Source organism: Saimiri boliviensis, chromosome 16 (genome assembly GCF_048565385.1).
Source record: "Saimiri boliviensis isolate mSaiBol1 chromosome 16, mSaiBol1.pri, whole genome shotgun sequence".
NCBI classification, from domain to species: Eukaryota; Metazoa; Chordata; class Mammalia; order Primates; family Cebidae; genus Saimiri; species Saimiri boliviensis.
Genome location: NC_133464.1, coordinates 76835569 through 76853993, shown reverse-complemented (window position 1 = coordinate 76853993; position 18425 = coordinate 76835569). Strand labels below are relative to the sequence as shown.

The 18425-nt window shown below is 38.4% G+C and overlaps 1 protein-coding gene across 8 annotated transcripts in view; it reads left to right on the top strand.

Annotated features, from left to right (window-relative positions):
* The window catches only part of FRY (FRY microtubule binding protein), a 450912-nt gene that overhangs the window by 221599 nt on the left and 210888 nt on the right, over positions 1-18425 (top strand). For all 8 annotated transcript variants that reach the window (XM_074387881.1, XM_074387877.1, XM_074387876.1 and 5 more), the window contains one exon: positions 4343-4542. In XM_074387881.1, the coding sequence (XP_074243982.1) occupies positions 4423-4542 (120 nt within the window). In that variant the 5' untranslated portion in view covers positions 4343-4422. The remainder of the gene's footprint in view (positions 1-4342; positions 4543-18425) is intronic.

Genomic DNA, 18425 nt, shown 5'->3' with positions numbered 1-18425 from the left:
CCAGTCTGGGTAACAACAGCGAAACTCCGTCTCAAAAAAAAAAAAAAAAAAAAAAAATCATCACATGGATGCCACTGAAACGTACACTTAAAAAAGACTAAGGTGGTAAATTTTGTCTACTTTACCACAATTAAAAATAAATAAAAACAGATTTTAAAATATTTATTGCATGCAAGAAATTTTAATGGGGGTTTTTAATACAACGAATTAAGCAACAAGGAACAATTGTTCCTTCAACAAGATTTGGATGGGGAAGATGTGATAAAGGTTCCATCAGGATCCTTTCACTGGGAGAGATCCATATTTCCAGAGACCCGGCATGAAGAGAAGGCTGACCCTCGGGGCAGCTAGTTGGCACTGGCAGGCAGGGTCCAGACAAAGCCAGATGGAGGAGGCCACACTGACCTGTGTCCTGAAAGGTAGGAGGATTTGCTTGCAGGACTGGGTAAAAAGTGAGGAAAGCACCCCAGGCAGAGAGGAGGTGATTCAGTCACTGCCTGCATTTGCAAACCTGGAAAATGGCGCTTCAGTGTGGCTGGTACTGAATCCGTGTTTTGTTTTCAATCAAAAATAAATTTTCAGTTAAAAATCAGACCTATGAAGGAACAGATTTAATTCTCGAGAGCTAAATTCTTAGAGGCAGCGACTTATTCCCTTTTATACACCAAAAGTTTTTTTAGTTTTATCTTTTTGAAATGTAAACCTTTGCAATTTTTTATTACTCTTTTTCCCACCTTTTTTTTACTTTTCTGTGAGACTTATGGTCATCATAATGAACATAAATTTCGACAGTGATCAAAGCCCTCCAGCCTGTAAGACTGTCATATTCAGCTAACTGCATTTTTAAGTTCTGGCGGCTTTCTAAATTATGCAATTTTGTTTCTTCTTCTGCCAATAGCATTTCTACCCATGGAAATTATACCCCCTCCCTTATAATTTTCTGTTTCCAGACTATTGTAAATTTAGAAACTAGACAAATGATCTTATGTATAGATTAAGAAGAGCAAGCAAATGTCATGAGAGGGTCTGATAATTTTGTTTCTAATGATAATGCTCTAATATTTAGATTAATGTGGACTTTATGGCTCAAGTTTGACTACCAGGGAACATGAATTTCCTGGTCTGCACTATATTGTCACCAAATAACTCAGGCATTGAAATGTGCCATGTCCTAATGTTTACTTTTGAAAATTATCCTAAGGCTAGGATTTACCATGAATTAATTAGGGTAGGATGAAGAGAGGTTACTGAAACTTGGAAATGGACCTAGTTCAAATACACTTACCCCATTAACTTTTATGCATCTCCAGCTGCCTAGGCTGATCTATGCATCTCCAGCTGCCTAGGCTGATCAGAATGATGGGTGACGCCCCACCTCGAACCATTTTCTGCTCTGGCACGGGGCTCTGCGGGGCTAGGATAATTCCAGCTCAATAAGGCTATTCATATAGTTTTATCTTTTTGAATATTACCTCTGTATTCACAAAGATGTCTGGCTTTGTATTCACAAAGATGTCTGGCTTTGAAGTACAGGTGAGTAACATTTTTTATGATAGCAGTGAATTGGCACTATAACCCTTTAAATGGAGGATTTGTCTGAGAGGTTTTCTGGTATCTGGATTTCAGCTGCCTGGTTCAAAATGCAGCCTTGCAGGAGGACTCTCAGAGGTCACTCTCATGAAAATCTTTTCTCTGTAGTTAAGACTTTTAGGCCCCAGAGTCAGGCAATTATGGATCTTGTCTTGCAATTACTGTGTATATTACATCAGTCCAATTATTGCTGTCATCTAGAAATGGATCAAATCCTGTGGAAAACCAAAGATAATAGGAAGTCATACTCCAAATAGACATTTTAGGTTTATAGCCCAGTCTCTGGTTCTGAGGCATAATGCCCTTGAGACCTGAGGAAGATATCTTGAGTCATTCTCTAAGCTGGTGTTGGGGAGGTGTCCTGCTTCCACAAGGTGCCTGCACTGGGGGACTAGGAGGTGAAGCAGAGGAGTGGCCAGGACTTCATTTTCATCACTTGATTTTCCATATGCCCCTTTGGAATAAATAGTACCTTTCAGTGCACTGTTTGCAGTACCATTTAATTAATGACTCCTCTGTGACAACTACTGCATCCTTTCTTAAAAGACTGTGACATAATATGTCTCCTCCTGTAGCTCTTATCCCAGGAATGCCTTTAAGACCTGCAGAAATAAGTCAGGCAACATTCTTAGTTATTTAAGGAGATTTGTTGAGTATTATCTGTGCAAAGAACTTTGTATGACATCTGGGAGTCTAAGTCTTATTAGGGAACTTTAGGAGATATCCCTGGAAGAGTATATGGTTTAATTACAGGGCCGGCCCTAGACAAAACCTTGTCTCCAATCGATAGTTACTTTACTTGGCAGCTGTCTGTTAAGTCTTTCATAGGTAACGTAGGATGTACAAGACAAAGCAAAACACCAAACAGTTTGGGTTAAATGTTCAACTCTTCTAAAGCAAATTAACCAGTGAAGAGTGGCCTAGTGGAGTTAGGTGTTACGGAGATGAGACTAGAAGTGGCTCTGAAAGAAGGGGAAGAAGAAATGGGCAGAAAAGAATGGAAAGGAGCTGCAGCAGAGAAAGAAGGAAGAATAAGTGAGACGAGACCACTATGCTCCCAGGCCAGTGAGGGCAGCAGCAGGACTTGGGTGAGGCTGTGGAAGCAAACTACTAAAGGCCCTCAAAAGCAGGCCAGGGTGCTGAGGCTGGATGATGGTAACCGAGAGCTATTGAGAGTTTTGAGCAGAAACATATTGTGATTAAAGCCATGCAAAAGAAAGATTAGTTTGATATAGAAAACAGATGAAACAATGTCTGCAAAGAGGCTATTAAAATAATCTAGCCATGGGCTTCCAAGGGCCTGGATAGGATGTAGCCAATAGGAATGGAGAGAAAACGAGGTAATATGCAAGACATTTTATTATATTTCTGTATCTTGTGAGGCCACATTCTTACAGTTTAGTGGTAGCTGAGATCTGGAAAGACCCTTCAGATATAAGGGGCCCCTCAACTGTTAGGTCAGTTTAAATGAATGACAGAGGAAGGGTAAGAAAGGTGAGGGAGAATCACCTATGTAACATAGGAGTCGTATTTGTAATTTAATAAAATAAACAAAATGTTCTATTGCTTCCTCAGAATTTGGCTTGAGATAGAGAGAAAGCAAGAGAAGCCCTACATTTATTTGTAGTTATAGAAAGAGTATTCAGCGTTCATGGATAAGTTTGTTCTGCCTTGAATATCAATGACACTGCCATTCTCTTGATATCCAATCCAGTGTCCAACTGGAAACCCATCTTTTACTTGATGCTTTCCCATAGTGTCCATATCCAGTCACCCAACACCTAGATACTTTTGTTTAACTAAATACTTCCTGTTCTCAGCATCCCCAAATGCCTGTAACCTAAGCTCACTTGCTCTTACATTTCTTTCACTGGATATTAATAACTGACCATCTTACAAGTGTTTGTGTGGGAGGAGTGGTAGAATTTAACTTATCAAAGTACTGTAAAAAGGAAAGACTAGAAAATCTGCATTTATAAATTTTAAAAAAATGTTTAGCAACTATGTAATTAAAACAGTGTCTGACTCTATTGCATTTTGAACAGAGGCCACTCATCAGGAGCTTTAATAGCTGTCTCTGTTGAAGATATAATGCTAGTGTGAAATCTACATATTTTATAAAGGAAGTGGAGAGGTGTCCCAACTTGAGCCAAAGGGTAGTGAGAGTGAAAAGTTAAACTCACACCTTTTATGGCAAACAGAGCACTGCCTAAGCCTTGTATCTTTCAAGAGGTGCATCCCTTTCTGGAGCAAGAGCCAGCTAGGCTTCTGAAAATTGATTCTTGGAGACTTCTGGAAGGAATGACCCTAGAGTCTTTTCCATTATTAGAATGAAGCACAGAAGATAGAGAGCTCTTGATTATGAGGAAAAAACCTGGACAAGAAATCAGTTTTTTTCCCATATACATTTTCTGCCCATTTTCTAAATGGAACTGCTATTTTCCCTAGAACAAAAATATAAGCCAAAAATACCTTAAGTATTATAATATTGATCAGCTATGTTATGAGCTTCCAAAATAATTTACCTAAAGCAATGTGGTGACGAGAATTTCGAGATGATCAAATATGGCATAACGCAAACCTAGGTAATGAAAATAATAAAATTCTGACACCATTTCCTAAGAATGAGGCCAGGTATTAAGTGTGACTTTCTTGATATGATTCATATCCTGATACTTATGGTTTAACACAGCCCATCTGAGTATTTATGCCATTATTGTCAGCCAGTAAGAATGCCCATTCTGTTTTTCAGCTTCTCCCGTTGGCAACGGTTACATCAAGCCTCCGGTTCCACCTGCTTCTGGCACACACAGAGAGAAAGGGCCGCCAACCATGTTACCCATCAGTGTGGACCCAGACAGCAAACCAGGAGAATATGTCCTCAAAAGTTTATTTGTCAACTTCACCACTCAGGCCGAACGCAAGATTCGTATCATTATGGCAGAGCCCCTGGTGAGTACATGCTATGGAACCTGCCTCTTTGAAAATTCATCTGTATGCTGACTATACTAGATTTCAGCACTCTAACAGAAAATGGATTGCTTTTCTCCCCGTTTGTAAAGGTCTTTAATATCATAGGTAATTTTTTTAAAGATAATAGTTGGGTTCCCTGATTTAAGAGAAACAATTTGAGTGTTGAGGATTTTTAAAAAATCTTCAGCAAATACAGTTCAGTAGCATGCTTCACTGCTGCATTTGGGGCTAATAAGTATAATTTAACAAGAAGTATCAATCATAGAAAATTGTGTTCAGAGTCTCTGTGAGATGTGTGTGTGTGTGTGTGTGTGTGTGTGTGTGTGTGTGAAAATCTTTTATCCAGTTTTTAAAGTAAATGGTAAAAAAAAAAAATCATTTTGTTCATGTGGCTGTGTGGACTTTGAGTTTGAGAAGATAAGGCCTTGGTACCATATTGTCAGAGGAAGTGTTTTGATGAGTCGTTCAGAAACACCACTTCCATTCTAAAACTTGGAAGACAAATTCTTGACTTAGAGAAATGATGCCCTTGGATGTCAGTGTCTAGAAAATAAGGCAGGCATGAGTCCATCTTATATTAATTGCTCTAACAGGGCTCCAAAGAGCACTGAATCTCTCCAAAGACAGTCAGGAAGGAAGGAAGTGCAATTGGTAGATTCAGATTACTTGTTTTCTGACCTTGGCAGGGCCACACACAATAAAAGAAAAGGAAAGGAATTCAGAGTGACGCAGCTGTTTCTGTGAAGTGTGGCTTTGTACCTCCTGTGAGGTTACTGGGGCAATAAGAAGATAATCGGAGGTTTGCTTTGCAGAATTATAACTTAAAATAATTAAATACACTATTCTTAAACCCATAATACAAGTCTCTAAAAATATGTAACAGGTGATTCACATCATCTGTTAAAAATGACCTTAACAGGAATTACAGCATAAGGTTTGGGAATCAGAATTCAAGAATGTTTGTTAAGTGTGTTTACCTGAAAGTTACAAACTTTGCACCTTAAAATTTTTATTAGCTCAGTGGATGTTATATTTATCCATTCTGTTCATAAAATTCTCTCCATTTATTGAATTTCCATAATCATAGAAAATGTTTCTTGCTTTTACAGTTTAAGTCATTTAAATTCATCCTTACTACAGGACCTTTTTTCCATTCACTCATGTTTTTATGTTTCTGCTTCTCTTACCTAATAATAGCTGATATCTGTGTGTACTTACTATGTGCTAGGCATTGTGGACATCTTATTACCTCCTTTAATCTTCACAGTGACCTTAGGTAGATAGCATTTATTTCCTGTTTACAGACGAAGTTGGCACAGAGAAAGTTAAGTAAATACTCAAGGTCACAAAGTGTTGATTTAAACTCAAACTGGGTGGCTTCAGAGCCCACATCTGAACCCATCTACATTTTATTGCCAATCTTTTCATGGTCCTCTTCTTGTAAAGACACTGTTGCAGATACTGTTGCTAACTTCTTAAAACAAACCAACACAGGACTCTCCTATAACTTGAGTCAGCCACCTCAAATATCGAAAGTCCCATTGCCCAGAACAGAGCTGACCCTTGGAGCCTCCATCTCCTTGAGAGATACTGAGGTAGCCCAGACTCCCTCCCTGGTGCAGGGAGGGATGCTACCTCCGCTTCAGAGGATGTGGGGCAGTTTAAAGAGAGAATGGTGAGGCACAATGAAGATTCATTTCACCCTGTAGCCCTAGAGAAGTACAAAAATGGCAAGTCTAGTCTCTGAAATTGTGTATCCTAATGAATTTTCCTGAAGAGCTGTGAACTTGTACAAAAGTTCAAAGAGATGCTTACACAGCTATGTCCTGACACCTTTTGAACCATCCATGTTTCCAAAATAATAGTTTACTGTTTTTAAGAATTTATGAAATAAAATAGTTTGGATTTAACTTTTTTCCTCTTTACTCAGCTTGGGATTTGTTTGCATGGAGTTCGTTTTTCTTTTTAGAGTAAGGATTAGGTCAGAAAAATGTATGTATATCATAGCATTCTTTTAATAGGAGTAGACATTTTTGTTCCTCTCTGTGATACAACTAAAATGTCCCCAAACAAGAAAAAATTTTTAAGTGTAAGTTCCCATCATCAGGAAATCTTTCTTATGTGCCTGGAGTGAGAAATTCTGCTGGTTATTGATGGCCAAGAAGACACACTTGTTGTTTTTAGCTGAAAAGATAAATCCAATCAATTTCAGTATTACTGTTTTTTTATAAAAAGAGACCCTTTTTTTTTTTTGGAAGCCCGAGTCTCGCTCTGTCACCCAGACTAGAGTATAGTGGCACAACTTTGACTCACCACAACCTTGGTTTCCCAGGTTCAAGCAATTCTCGTGCCTCAGCTTCTCGAGTAGCTGGGACTATAGGTGTGTGCCACCATGCCCAGCACATTTTATATTTTTAGTAGAGACGGAGTTTTACCATGTTGGCCAGGCTGGTCTCAAACTCCTGACCTTAGGTGACCTGCCCACCTCGACCTCCCAAAGTGCTGGGATTACAGGCATGAGCCACTGCACCTGGCCTTTTTATCCCTCTTTGATTTTTTGGTAGAATTGTAAGCTTCTGTGCCATATTCTTTTCTTGTCTGCTGAAAAATGCTTAGTAATTTTCTGTCCTTGTATTTGCCTATTTGTAGGCCAGTGGATGTGAATGGATTCAGAAGCTTGTCACCTGATTCTAGAAGTGTGACTCTGCATTTAGCATTTTGTCCTGTAGCTGTAACAAGAGGTGTTATTTTTGATGTATGTAGATTACATTTAAGGTGCATTCTATTAAATGTACTCTGTGGTTTCTCTTGCTGAGTTAGCTTCTTTTGCAAAGTCATTGGGTGTTTTAAAATTCTGAATTTATGTGATTTTGTATCAAATTACAAAATTATATTCTGCTATTCTTAACTAAATAAAACTTGTATGGGGATGGCAAAGGTAATTTTCAAAAACTTGGAAGTATAGATTTATTATTTGGGTGACTACTCAGGAATCTGTATTTTTTAGTTCTATTTTTAAAAGACTCATTCAGAATTTCACACCCATTAGATTGTGTGCAACAGATTACTTACAACTTTAAAGTATAAAGTTTTATTTATGACTTTGCAATATCCAGATAGCCAACTTTAAAGAAAAAAAAAAGCAGGAAGTAAAAATGTTTCACAAAACAAATTTTAGATTTATTTCTTTGTACATATCTTTCACTTGTTCTGCAGAATGGCTCTTTGTACCCAAAAGATGCTCAGGTCATGTTCATGAATATTTATGGATAAGTCAATAATTTCATTCTATTTTTATTGCTTCATGGGGACATTTAATAGCATTTGTTCTCATCCAATGTTATCATTATTTCACCTTTCCCAAGCAAAGTGTTCTTACCAAGCTAATGGGGTCATCTGTGTCTCCTTTATATTTTTATTTCAAAACATAAAAACTGCAGAAAATAATGAATACAATTCCTTCGTGCATCCTCCTCCTTCCCTCTGAACTCAGTTTTCTTCTTCCCAAAGTGAGTCTTTTTCAGTTCTTTAAGTAAGAATCAGTGGGTGGTAAATTACTCAGTCTTGTTTATCTAAATGTCTTTATTTCTCCCTCATTTATCAGTGATGGTTCAGCTGGGAATAGAAGTCTAAGTTGACATTCATTCTCCCTTTGACATTTGAATCTTTATTTCTCTGTGTTGCCTTATCATTTCTGTTGAAAAATCTGTAGTGAATTTGTTATTTCCTTGTGGATTCTTTACTTTTTTCCCTGTTTACTTTTATAGGTTTTTTTTTTTCTTTGTCTTTGGTATTCTGCAGTTTCACTACACTGTGTTTGGATGTGCGTTTATTTTTATTTTCTTGTTTGAGACTCTTGTGCTTCTTGAATTGAGGATTTATATCTTTTTATCAATTCTGGAAAATTCTTAACTATTAATTATATGAATATTGTCATTTTTCCACTTTCCCTCTTCTCTTTTTCTGGTACTTCTATTAGATGTAAATTGTAGTTTCTTATGCTACCTTGCATATCTTTTTACCCATCTTTTATTATTCTACCTCTTTGTCTCTTTCTACTGCATTCTGAATACCTTTTTTCAGCTCTGTCTTCCAATTCATTAATGTTCACTTAGGCTATGTAATCTGTTTTACCTACCTATTTAAACTTTTTATTTTGATTACTATATTTTTCATTCCCGGAAGTGCTATTTAGTTCTCTTTGAAAGTCTACTTAGGCTTCTTATTTTCGTTGTGTTTTGTTTCTTTTTGAAGATTACAACTTTCCTTTTATGTCTTCAGTCACCTTGAACATGTCTTGAGATTATTGTTCTATCACCATTTGCTGTGTCTGCTAATTCTTCTCTTTGTTGTGCCTGCTAATTCTTGCCCATGATGGATTACTTTTTATGTGCTTTGAAATTTTTCATTGTGAATTGTTTAACTGAAGCTTACATATATATATATATATATATATATATATATATATATATATATATATGTATTATTGCACTTTAGGTTCTGAGTTACATGTGAAGAACACGCAGGATTGTTGCATAGGTTAATTGAAGCTCTTTTTCTGTGAGTTCTCCTTGCATCCATGGTTGTGGGAGTGATTCGCCAATGTGGTTTTGTTTTTGCCCCTTTCTGTTGCCCAGAGTTGTCCCTGTCCGGGGCCAAATATTCAGTTGCTTTCTGTACCTAGAAGGTGACACAAATGTATATTCCAAACCTTAGACTTTGGCCTGTGGTTTCAAATTCTTGGATATGATTTTTTTTCTTGTTATTTTACATAGAACCCAAGCAGTGACCACTGCGAACATCTTTTCATCTTCCTTTAATGGTACATAGATTTGTCTCTAGGCCATTGTTTAGGACCGGATTTTATGTGAGGCATCTTATTTTCAATGTCCCACCTCTGAGGGCCCGCATCTCTGTTTCCTGTCCCCAAGTGGACAACAAAAAAGCTCTATAGGATAATTAAACGAACAGTCCTCTCCCTGGACAATCACTGTGCTACCTCACTCCCTCCTGTTTGTCCTTTCTCTTTGCCTTTCTTGTGAACTCATTTCTATGCTTTCTTTTAAAAATGTTATATTTCATTCCGTATTTCTAAGCACTTCTTCCCTGTGAGCTTTTGGGTTCTCTTAGCCATCATCCTGCCTGTGTCCTCTGCAGAATTCTTAGTTTGCTTCCCATGCAGATAAAGCTAGGGTTGGCCTTTGCTCCATGAAGCTCATGGTGAGGTGGTTGTCCTCAAGATGAATAAAAGGAAGAATAAGGGGCCCATCACCAGTTTTTCTTCCTCTGATCTCATCTGTAAATCTTCCCTAAATACAACCCTGTCCATTACATTTCTTGCACAAAACTTTGATTTTATTCTCTCTCACTTCTTGATTTGTCTCCAGTCGATCTTACTCCCACCACATACCTTTATGAACCCAGGTTTCTTATCTGCCACCATGTGTTTATGCATGCTGGCCCCTGTTTCTGGAATGCCACTCGGCTCCTCATCCTGCCTACCCTTTAAGGCCCAATCCAAAATCTCATCATCTGAAAAGCTTGGCTTGATTTCTTCCCTGCTTGTGTTAACACACATTCATACATATCTACAAATCTCTACTTTATCTGAGCTACCATATTATTCTGTCATGTGAACTATTCTGTCCTCACTGAATTAGAGTAATTAGTACAGACTAAACTAGTAAATACCAGAGTATATTACAGGTTTTAAGGATAAACATTTTATGATACTTTGAGTTGTGCATGTGCTTATCAGACCATAGCGTGTTTCTTACAGTGGTCGGGCAGGGGCAGAGATTTTCTCTTAAGTTGAAGGAGCAATATATTAGCCTGTAGGTTCCCTGGAGGCAGTATCTGTGTGGGATGCCTCTTGACACACACACATACACACACACACACACACACATACATACAGACACACACACACACACACACACACACATCCCATGCCCCCATTTTTTAGGACAGTGTTTGAATATCACAGACAGTAAATGTTTTTTGAATGAATTAGTACATGAATGAATGAATGAATGAAACATTAATATAGTAGCTTCAAAGGAATGTCTTCATAGGAATCTGTGTGTTTCCAAAGTTCATCTTGCCAACTCTAAACAAATAATAATAGATTTTGTTCTGTTCTTTGCACTCGACAGTTGAGTGCCCTACAGTGTGCTGAACGCAAGAAGCATTGATTCTCAGCCTCCTGCTTTCAGGCATCTAAGGATACCTCTTTATTCATCGATATGGTCACCTTCCCCTCACCCCCACTCCAGCAATAGGTGACTCTTAGTGATCAGACACAGTCTCAGAATATATGCTCTCATTCTCTGTAAGTCTCTCTATTTATATAGCATCTGTCACTATACTCACAGGCAATTGCCTTCTCAGTAAGCTCTTCCCAAAACTAAGAGTCTCCAGTTTTTCAGAATTCAAGTGCTGCTATGAATTTTGATTTTGTAGATCGAATGGGCAAAAGAGATAAAGTTAAAAGACAAAAGAGCTTTTCATTCAGACTGATTTGGATTTGACTCCTGCTTCCACCTCTTTAGTATGGTGTGACCTTGGACCAGCCAGTCAACCTCCTTTTTTCTCATTTGCAAAATGTGAGTAATAGTACCCAGCTCACAGGGTAGTTGAGAGGATTAGAGGGATTGTGTGGAGCCCCCGATACACTCCTGAGCATGTAGGAGATGCTCATTTGTCCTCATCACCTCCCTCCTCATTATCCTCATCGGGGAGCTGAGATGAGTTTTTGGTATATTTCCTCGGAAGTCAGCCTGATGCTTGCTCTCTTTGTGTTCACCCAACCACAGTGGAGGCTTGAGCAGGGGACTTGACTGCCTGCTGTTGCCACTTACCAATACTGTCAGGTGGCCGTCCTGGGCTCTGCATGGCACTGACAGAAGCACAACCACAGCTCCTTTCAGCAGACCTGGTCTTGGCCCTCCAGGTGCTCATGCTCTAGGAGGTGACAAAGGTAAACAAATAAAGTACGCAAGAGAAGACAACATCCGCCTCAATCTCACTGTATTTCCAGCAAAATTCTTGAGGCCTACCCCGGTGTGAATTGTGAAGCCCTAGGCAGTAAAACCAAGGATTTGAGATAAGTCCACCTAAGAGAGTTTCCAAAGGCTTTCAAAGAGGAGATTTCATTGGTTCTTGAGAGTAGGGGGTTCTCCTAAAAAAAGTAAGAACAGCATAATGCCAGGCCATGCTGAAAGGCCAGACAGCCCAAAATGTGAAAGGCTGGATTATTCAGCTGAGTACACCAAGTTTAGAAAATTTCAAGAATTTTCAATCACACTTCTAGGATTTTGTCCATGCTCCTCCCTATAACTTGACCAATACACAAGAAAATTGTTTTTTTATTATAGCCCTGCCACTAACCTGTGCTTCTGGCAAAGTCACTTAAGTGTGATCTATCACTGTTTTCTCATCTGTGAAATGATAGCAGCCAGGCCGTTTTCACTCTAGTGTATAAAACAAATGAAATAAAAGCAGCATTCATTCTCAAACCCCTGGGTTTAAACTCTCAGATTCCCTGGATTTAAACTCTCAGATTCCCTGGATTTAAATCCCTAGGTTTAAACTCACTTATTAGTGAGTCTACCCAGGTTTAATCTTCCATTGTCCCTTCCAGGAGCTGCAGTGGAAGCTAAATTGGGGATTGGGCCAGGAATTCCATCTGGATCTAGTCGATCAGCATAAAATGTCAATGGGAAGAAGAAAAAGAAATTCTAACTTGCCTGACAAAGAGTTACTCAAAAAGAAAGTAATTTACTGTGTTTTGATTTTGAAACATGGAAAAAAAGAAAAGATTTTTTTTGTAAGTCTACTTGACTTAAAAAAAAAAACCTAACTTTCATCTTGTTCTTCATCAGAGACTAAGGGTAACAGAGTTGTGCTCATCTTTGTCCAACATCCTAGAATTCAAAAATAATTTTTATGATGAAAGATGTGTGAAAATGGGGATTTTTGTTATTGGAATTGCTTGAGCCTTAGTAGTCTTGTTCACAAAATGGTTAATGGACAAGATGCAGGCAGGATATTTTAGATACTGCCCCTGTGCTGAGTTAGGAACACAGGTGTGGGTTGACAAACAGCGTGATAATTCATAAAGGTGCTAACCATGTCATGCTGGAATGGAGGCTTAAAAATAATAGAACATGATCTAGCTGGTTTGCTAACATGAAAGAAGTAAACTCCAAGTAACACAACCTATTTTCTTGGGGTGCAGAGTCTGAAGAATACAAGATGCCAAACTCTATTGCATCACACATCATGAATCTGTAATGAAATATGTCATGCTTAAGAACAAATCTGTAGGAACATCAGTCATGGCCAGCTGGCACAAACACTGAAAAGGGCAAGCAATTAGCTAATGACAGCATTACTGCATGCTAATGTTGTTCCAGGTTCAGGCAGTAACGTTGTTGACATACCTTTGTTCCTTGGCCCAGAGTCTGAGGCTTCCAGCTCCTCCTGTGTGCTGATGTTACAAAGCTGGCATCAGGACAACTCTCCTGTTAACCCTAACGTTAAGCAGGATGCTGTGCTGTAATAAGGACACTGGTGGCCCAGCACCAACAGATGGTATATGATGAGTGGTTCTAGTCATTTTGATGAACGGCACTGTGGGTCTAAGTAGGCAAGTCCTTTTGCAAGTGTTATGCACACTCATCCCAGCTTCCTCTTGTGATTTTAAACTATATCTGATGAGAAGTAAGAGACTGAAATTAGGATACATCCTGTTTTTCGGTGTAAAAGAGGTTTTTTTCACCTCTGGGCTGTATAGAAACTGAATATTCATCCATAGCCTGTTGCACTCATTCGCATGACTGGATGTGTGTGCAGACTTCTAGATATCAGAAAATATCAAATCCTTTCATCCAGAAGCCTTTTTAGTATTTTAGTAATTTGTGAATTGGGAAATTCTACTGTGCTAAAGGACAGAGTGACTGCCTCTAATTAAGTTTGGATCTTTATATGGCAGATCTTCATAAAACTGATTGTAATTAGTCATATTCATAGGCTTATCACCATTTACTAACCTCAACCATGTGAAATTTCATAATATTTTATCATGCCCATTTGCAAGTTGGTGATTTTTCTGCACTGCTCTACATGCCAATCTTCCTATACTAAGCAAAGGTTATATGTCTGTTGACTAAGGATGTGTAAATAGCAGAAATACCAGCCTTAATGTCTTTCTGCACTGTGGATTCCAGTCAACTTCCCAGAAGGACAATCAGCTAGTCTTGTTGGTCAAACTCCTCTTTAAATAGAGGCTGCTGTTGCTTCAACACACCTAATAAGGGAAATATAGAGTAAAGGTAATTTCTAGATTTAGCTCCCTGTTGAGCATAGTGATAGAATCAAAGTAACGCTATCCTGAAAGGAGACTAAAACATTGCTGGTCAGATAGGGAATATTTGTATTCACACTTGACAACATACTGGCTAGTTTTCAAATTATAAATAAATAACCTTTAAAATAGCTGTTTCTTAGCAAAATAAGTTAGCCTGGAACATCCCTTAAATCTATAAAGACATTCACCAAAAACTTGAAAATTTGCCCTAAACCAGAAATATAGCCTTGTTAGTGGCTAAAAAGAGACCATAGTTGAAGGATTTAATGTAGCTGCTGAATGAGGTGATCTTTCAGATGAGCTCATAAGTTTGTTTTCTTTAAGGATGCTTGGAGTCATGTAGATGAAAAACATTTCTTCTGTGGCTCCGAAATGGAATCTTTAGGCTATGAAATGACATTTAATACACCACCATAGTAAAATTTCGATTGAACCTTACAGCAAATGAAAAGTATCACGAGGTAAAAAAAAAAAAAAAATCAGAGGGCTCTTTACTTCAATTTAATAGTATCCAATTCGATTCATTCATAGATAAGGCAATAATTTTTATTTCCAGTGACTTTATGAAGATATTACCGAAGTTTCCTTTTTTTGAAAATACAAAACCAGACAAAGGTAATCCCTTGTTATTTTCAGTCTAGTTTTTCTGATGCTATATTCTTTGTACTATTTACGAAGACATCCTTTTTAACACAAACAAAAGATCATCTGGAAGTATATGTTTTGGAGTGACAGAAAATACCAATAAAAATACATTTCAATAATAATGGCGTAATACCAAGTACCAATGGCTCATCCTTTGAGGTCACTGTGATGTAATATTGCTATACTTCCACACAACAGTTTGCATTTTGACATTCCTGAAAATCATCAGTACAGTTTTCAGCAATAGCATGTTTTATTGTTGCATTGTAACAATTTTAACCAGCACAAATTTTGATTTCTGTAGGTCATGCTAACAATAATAAGACTTGTTTTATTAGGTATTTTTACTCTTGCTTACATATATATCTAGTATATTCTGACTTTTAAAATTCCTGAAAATACGACATTCTATTTGATAATATTTCCTGATGCTTTTGGGAATTTCTACTCAATTCCTAAGTTGTAATCACATAGGTTGAAGGCAAGGGGGTTGGAATGTTCCTGTAGGCTTTCCCAAGATGATTCAGTCATGAGGAATACAAACATTCAAGATAAAGGCTAGCCTATGCAGGCCACAGAGGAGGAATGTCTGCTGGGCACAGTGGCTCACACCTATAATCCCAGCACCTTGGGACGCTGAGGCAGGAAAATTATTTGAGTCCAGGAGCTCAAGACTAGCCTGTGCAACATGGTGAGACCCCCGTCTCTACAAAACATAAAAACAAAAAAATTAGCCAGGTGTGGTGGCACATGCCTGTGCTCCCAAAGGCTGAGGTGGGATGATAATTTGAACCTGGGAGGGTGAGGCTGCAGTGAGCCTAAGTGAGAGTGAGACCCTGTCTCCAAAAAAAGAAAAAAAGGAAAGAAGGAATGTCTAAGAGTGGGAGGAGAACAGATAGGAGGCGGGGGGTGATTCTCTTGAAAAGAAGAGAGTGATCATTGCTGCTAAAGATCCAGGATGAAAAATGGCCACCAGATTTGCCATTTGGAAAGTTACTGGGGTTCCTAGGGAGACTAATTTTAGTGGTGAAAGAAATGCCAGATTGCAACTGGTTGAAGACATTTTGAATGGGAGAGGAAAGAAAGGCAGGAAGTGTAGACCACCCATTGAAGAACTAACTGTGAGAAGAGGGGAAGGCAATAAAATGAAAAGGGTTAAGCATGTTGATAGCTGAGAGAAAGACGGGAGAGAGTGGAAGGGTGTAAGACAGGGGTCACCGAGAGCTGGCTGACTGAGCAGTGTCCTGAAGGAGACAGGAAAAGATCTGTCCACACACATTGCAGTAGACACTGAAAGTCAACTGAGTGAACATAACACACACCGTTAGAGAGTATACTGGGACAAATAAAATGAAAAAGACCAAAAGGCCACTAAAAAGTTAAAAGTAGAAAGTTATTTGTATTAAATGAGCCCCTTGTATACCTCAAAATAGAAAGTTACCTAGAAACAAACAAGTGAAGGTTCTATCTTAAATTTCTTGGTAGCTGCTATAGTTTTTTGTTTTTTTTTTTTTGTTTTTTTTAAAGAATGCCTATGAGAGCTTCTCATTTGTTCAATTAAAATGAAGATTAACTTTGCAGCTGAATTTAATTGAAGTTTCTCCTCCACTGTTCAAATAATGGATTTGTACTTAGGACTGTTAAATGTGGCAGAGAAATAGGCCTCACTGAAATGAGGAAAACCACTGCAAATAGGACAGATTATCTCAAGAGATTTTGCTTTAAAAAGAAGTGCCAGCATATTCTTCCAGATTTATATCTGCCTTCACTTTTCAAAGCGTAGGGTACTGGGCAGCATCTTACCTGATGGTACTTTGGATTTATTTGAGCGTTCTTCTGGATCATTCTCTTGGTTTTGTTTCTTTCCCCCCAGTATTTTAGGTGAAAGGCAGCATTTATTATTTTGCTTAAGAAAATTCATTTTAATAACTAAATGCAATAAAAGGGAAGGCATTTTGTCAGTTTCCACATTCTTCCACAGATCTCCAAGGGCTTTAACCATTTCTCATTAATTATTAGAAACCTACTCAGGATGTCATAGGGTGATGATGTACATTTTTACAAACCGAGGTAGGTTATCAGTGGGGCTAAGTTTTCTACCAGAAGTCCAGTGATCGATGGAGGCAGTCAATCGACATGACCAGAGAACATCTTCAAGACAGATTGTACCCCTGGGGCACCGAACCTCATATTGGGGAAGTCATCTGGGGAGAAGAGGTCAGTATTCAGAACCATGAGTCCTCAGGCTTACTCCTTAGATGTGTTTCCAAACTTGAGTCAAAGTTGGCACAAACGAGATCTGAAGAGAAAAAGGTGTCAGACATGAAAACATTCGGGACCCTGTCATTCTTTGGTTCATACCGAAGTCAGTGCCTGCTGCTGGATGCAGATAGTCCTGGACAAAATGCTTTGGTGCATTTTCGCAGTTGGGTCCACAGCTCTCTACTGTGAAGGGTAGAGAACTACCTTCATAGGGGTGAGGGAGCTCGCCGCTCAGCATCTTCCCATATTCTGGTGAAGACAAGAGATCCTAATAGTGGTAATTCCATTCTGAAATTCTTTATTAACCACTAAGACCAGACATTTATATTATAAAATTTCACTGCCAATGGTATCAAAACCCTCAATGGATTATGTATATCCCCCCTTTTTTTAAAAAGATAACTGAAGTTTAGAGGGCCGTATGTTGTGAGGTCCTAGGATTCAAACTTAGGTCTCTTGGATTTCAAAGCCCATGCACTTAACTCCTACATCCACTGTTGTAATAATTAAAAGACTTTAAAATAGCATCTTAAGCAAGGTTAGTGATATATTTAACTAATTGAATAATCTCACATTAACTCCAATAGCATTGCTCGGTTAAGCATTCATTGAAATCTCTCTAAATGCCCGGATGTCACCACAAGGCAGTATGTCCTTTATAACAAAACTGCACTTCTTCCCCTTAAGTGTACACACAGTTAAAAAAGGAAATATCTCTGAGGGCAGAGCAATCAGGCAAGAAAAAGAAATAAAGCGTATTCGATTAGGAAAGGAGGAAGTCAAACTGTCTCTATTTGCAGATGACATGACTGTATATCTAGAAGACCCCATCGTCTCAGCCCAAAATCTTCTCAAACTGATAAGCAACTTCAGCAAAGTCTCAGGATACGAAATCAATGTGCAAAAATCACAAGTATTCCTATATACCAATAACAGACAGAGAGCTAAATGAAGAGCAAACACCCATTCACAATTGCTACAAAGAGAACAAAATACCTACGAATACAACTAACAAAGGATGTAAAGGACCTCTTCAAGGAGAACTACAAACCACTGCTCAGGGAAATAAGAGAGGACACAAACAGATGGAAAACCATTCCATGCACATGGTTAGGAAGAATCAATGTTGTGAAAACGGCCATACTGCCCAAAGTAATCTATAGATTAAATGCTATCCCCATCAAGCTACCAATGACCTTCTTCACAGAACTGGAAAAAAAAACCACTTTAAACTTCATATGGAATCACAAGAGACCCCACATAGCCAAGACAAAAGAAACAAAGCTGGAGGTATCACACTGTCAGACTTCAAACAATACTATAAGGCTAGAGTAATCAAAATAGCATGGTACTGGTACCAAAACAGAGACATAGACCAATGGAACAGAACAGAGATCTCAGAAGAAACACCACACGTCTACGACCATCTGATCTTTGACAAACCCAGCAAAAACAAGCAGTCGGGAAAAGACTCCATGTTTAATAAATGGTATTGGGAAAACTGGCTAGCAATGTGCAGAAAGCAGAAACTGGACCCCTACCTGTCACCTTACACTAAAATTAACTCCAGATGGATCAACCACTA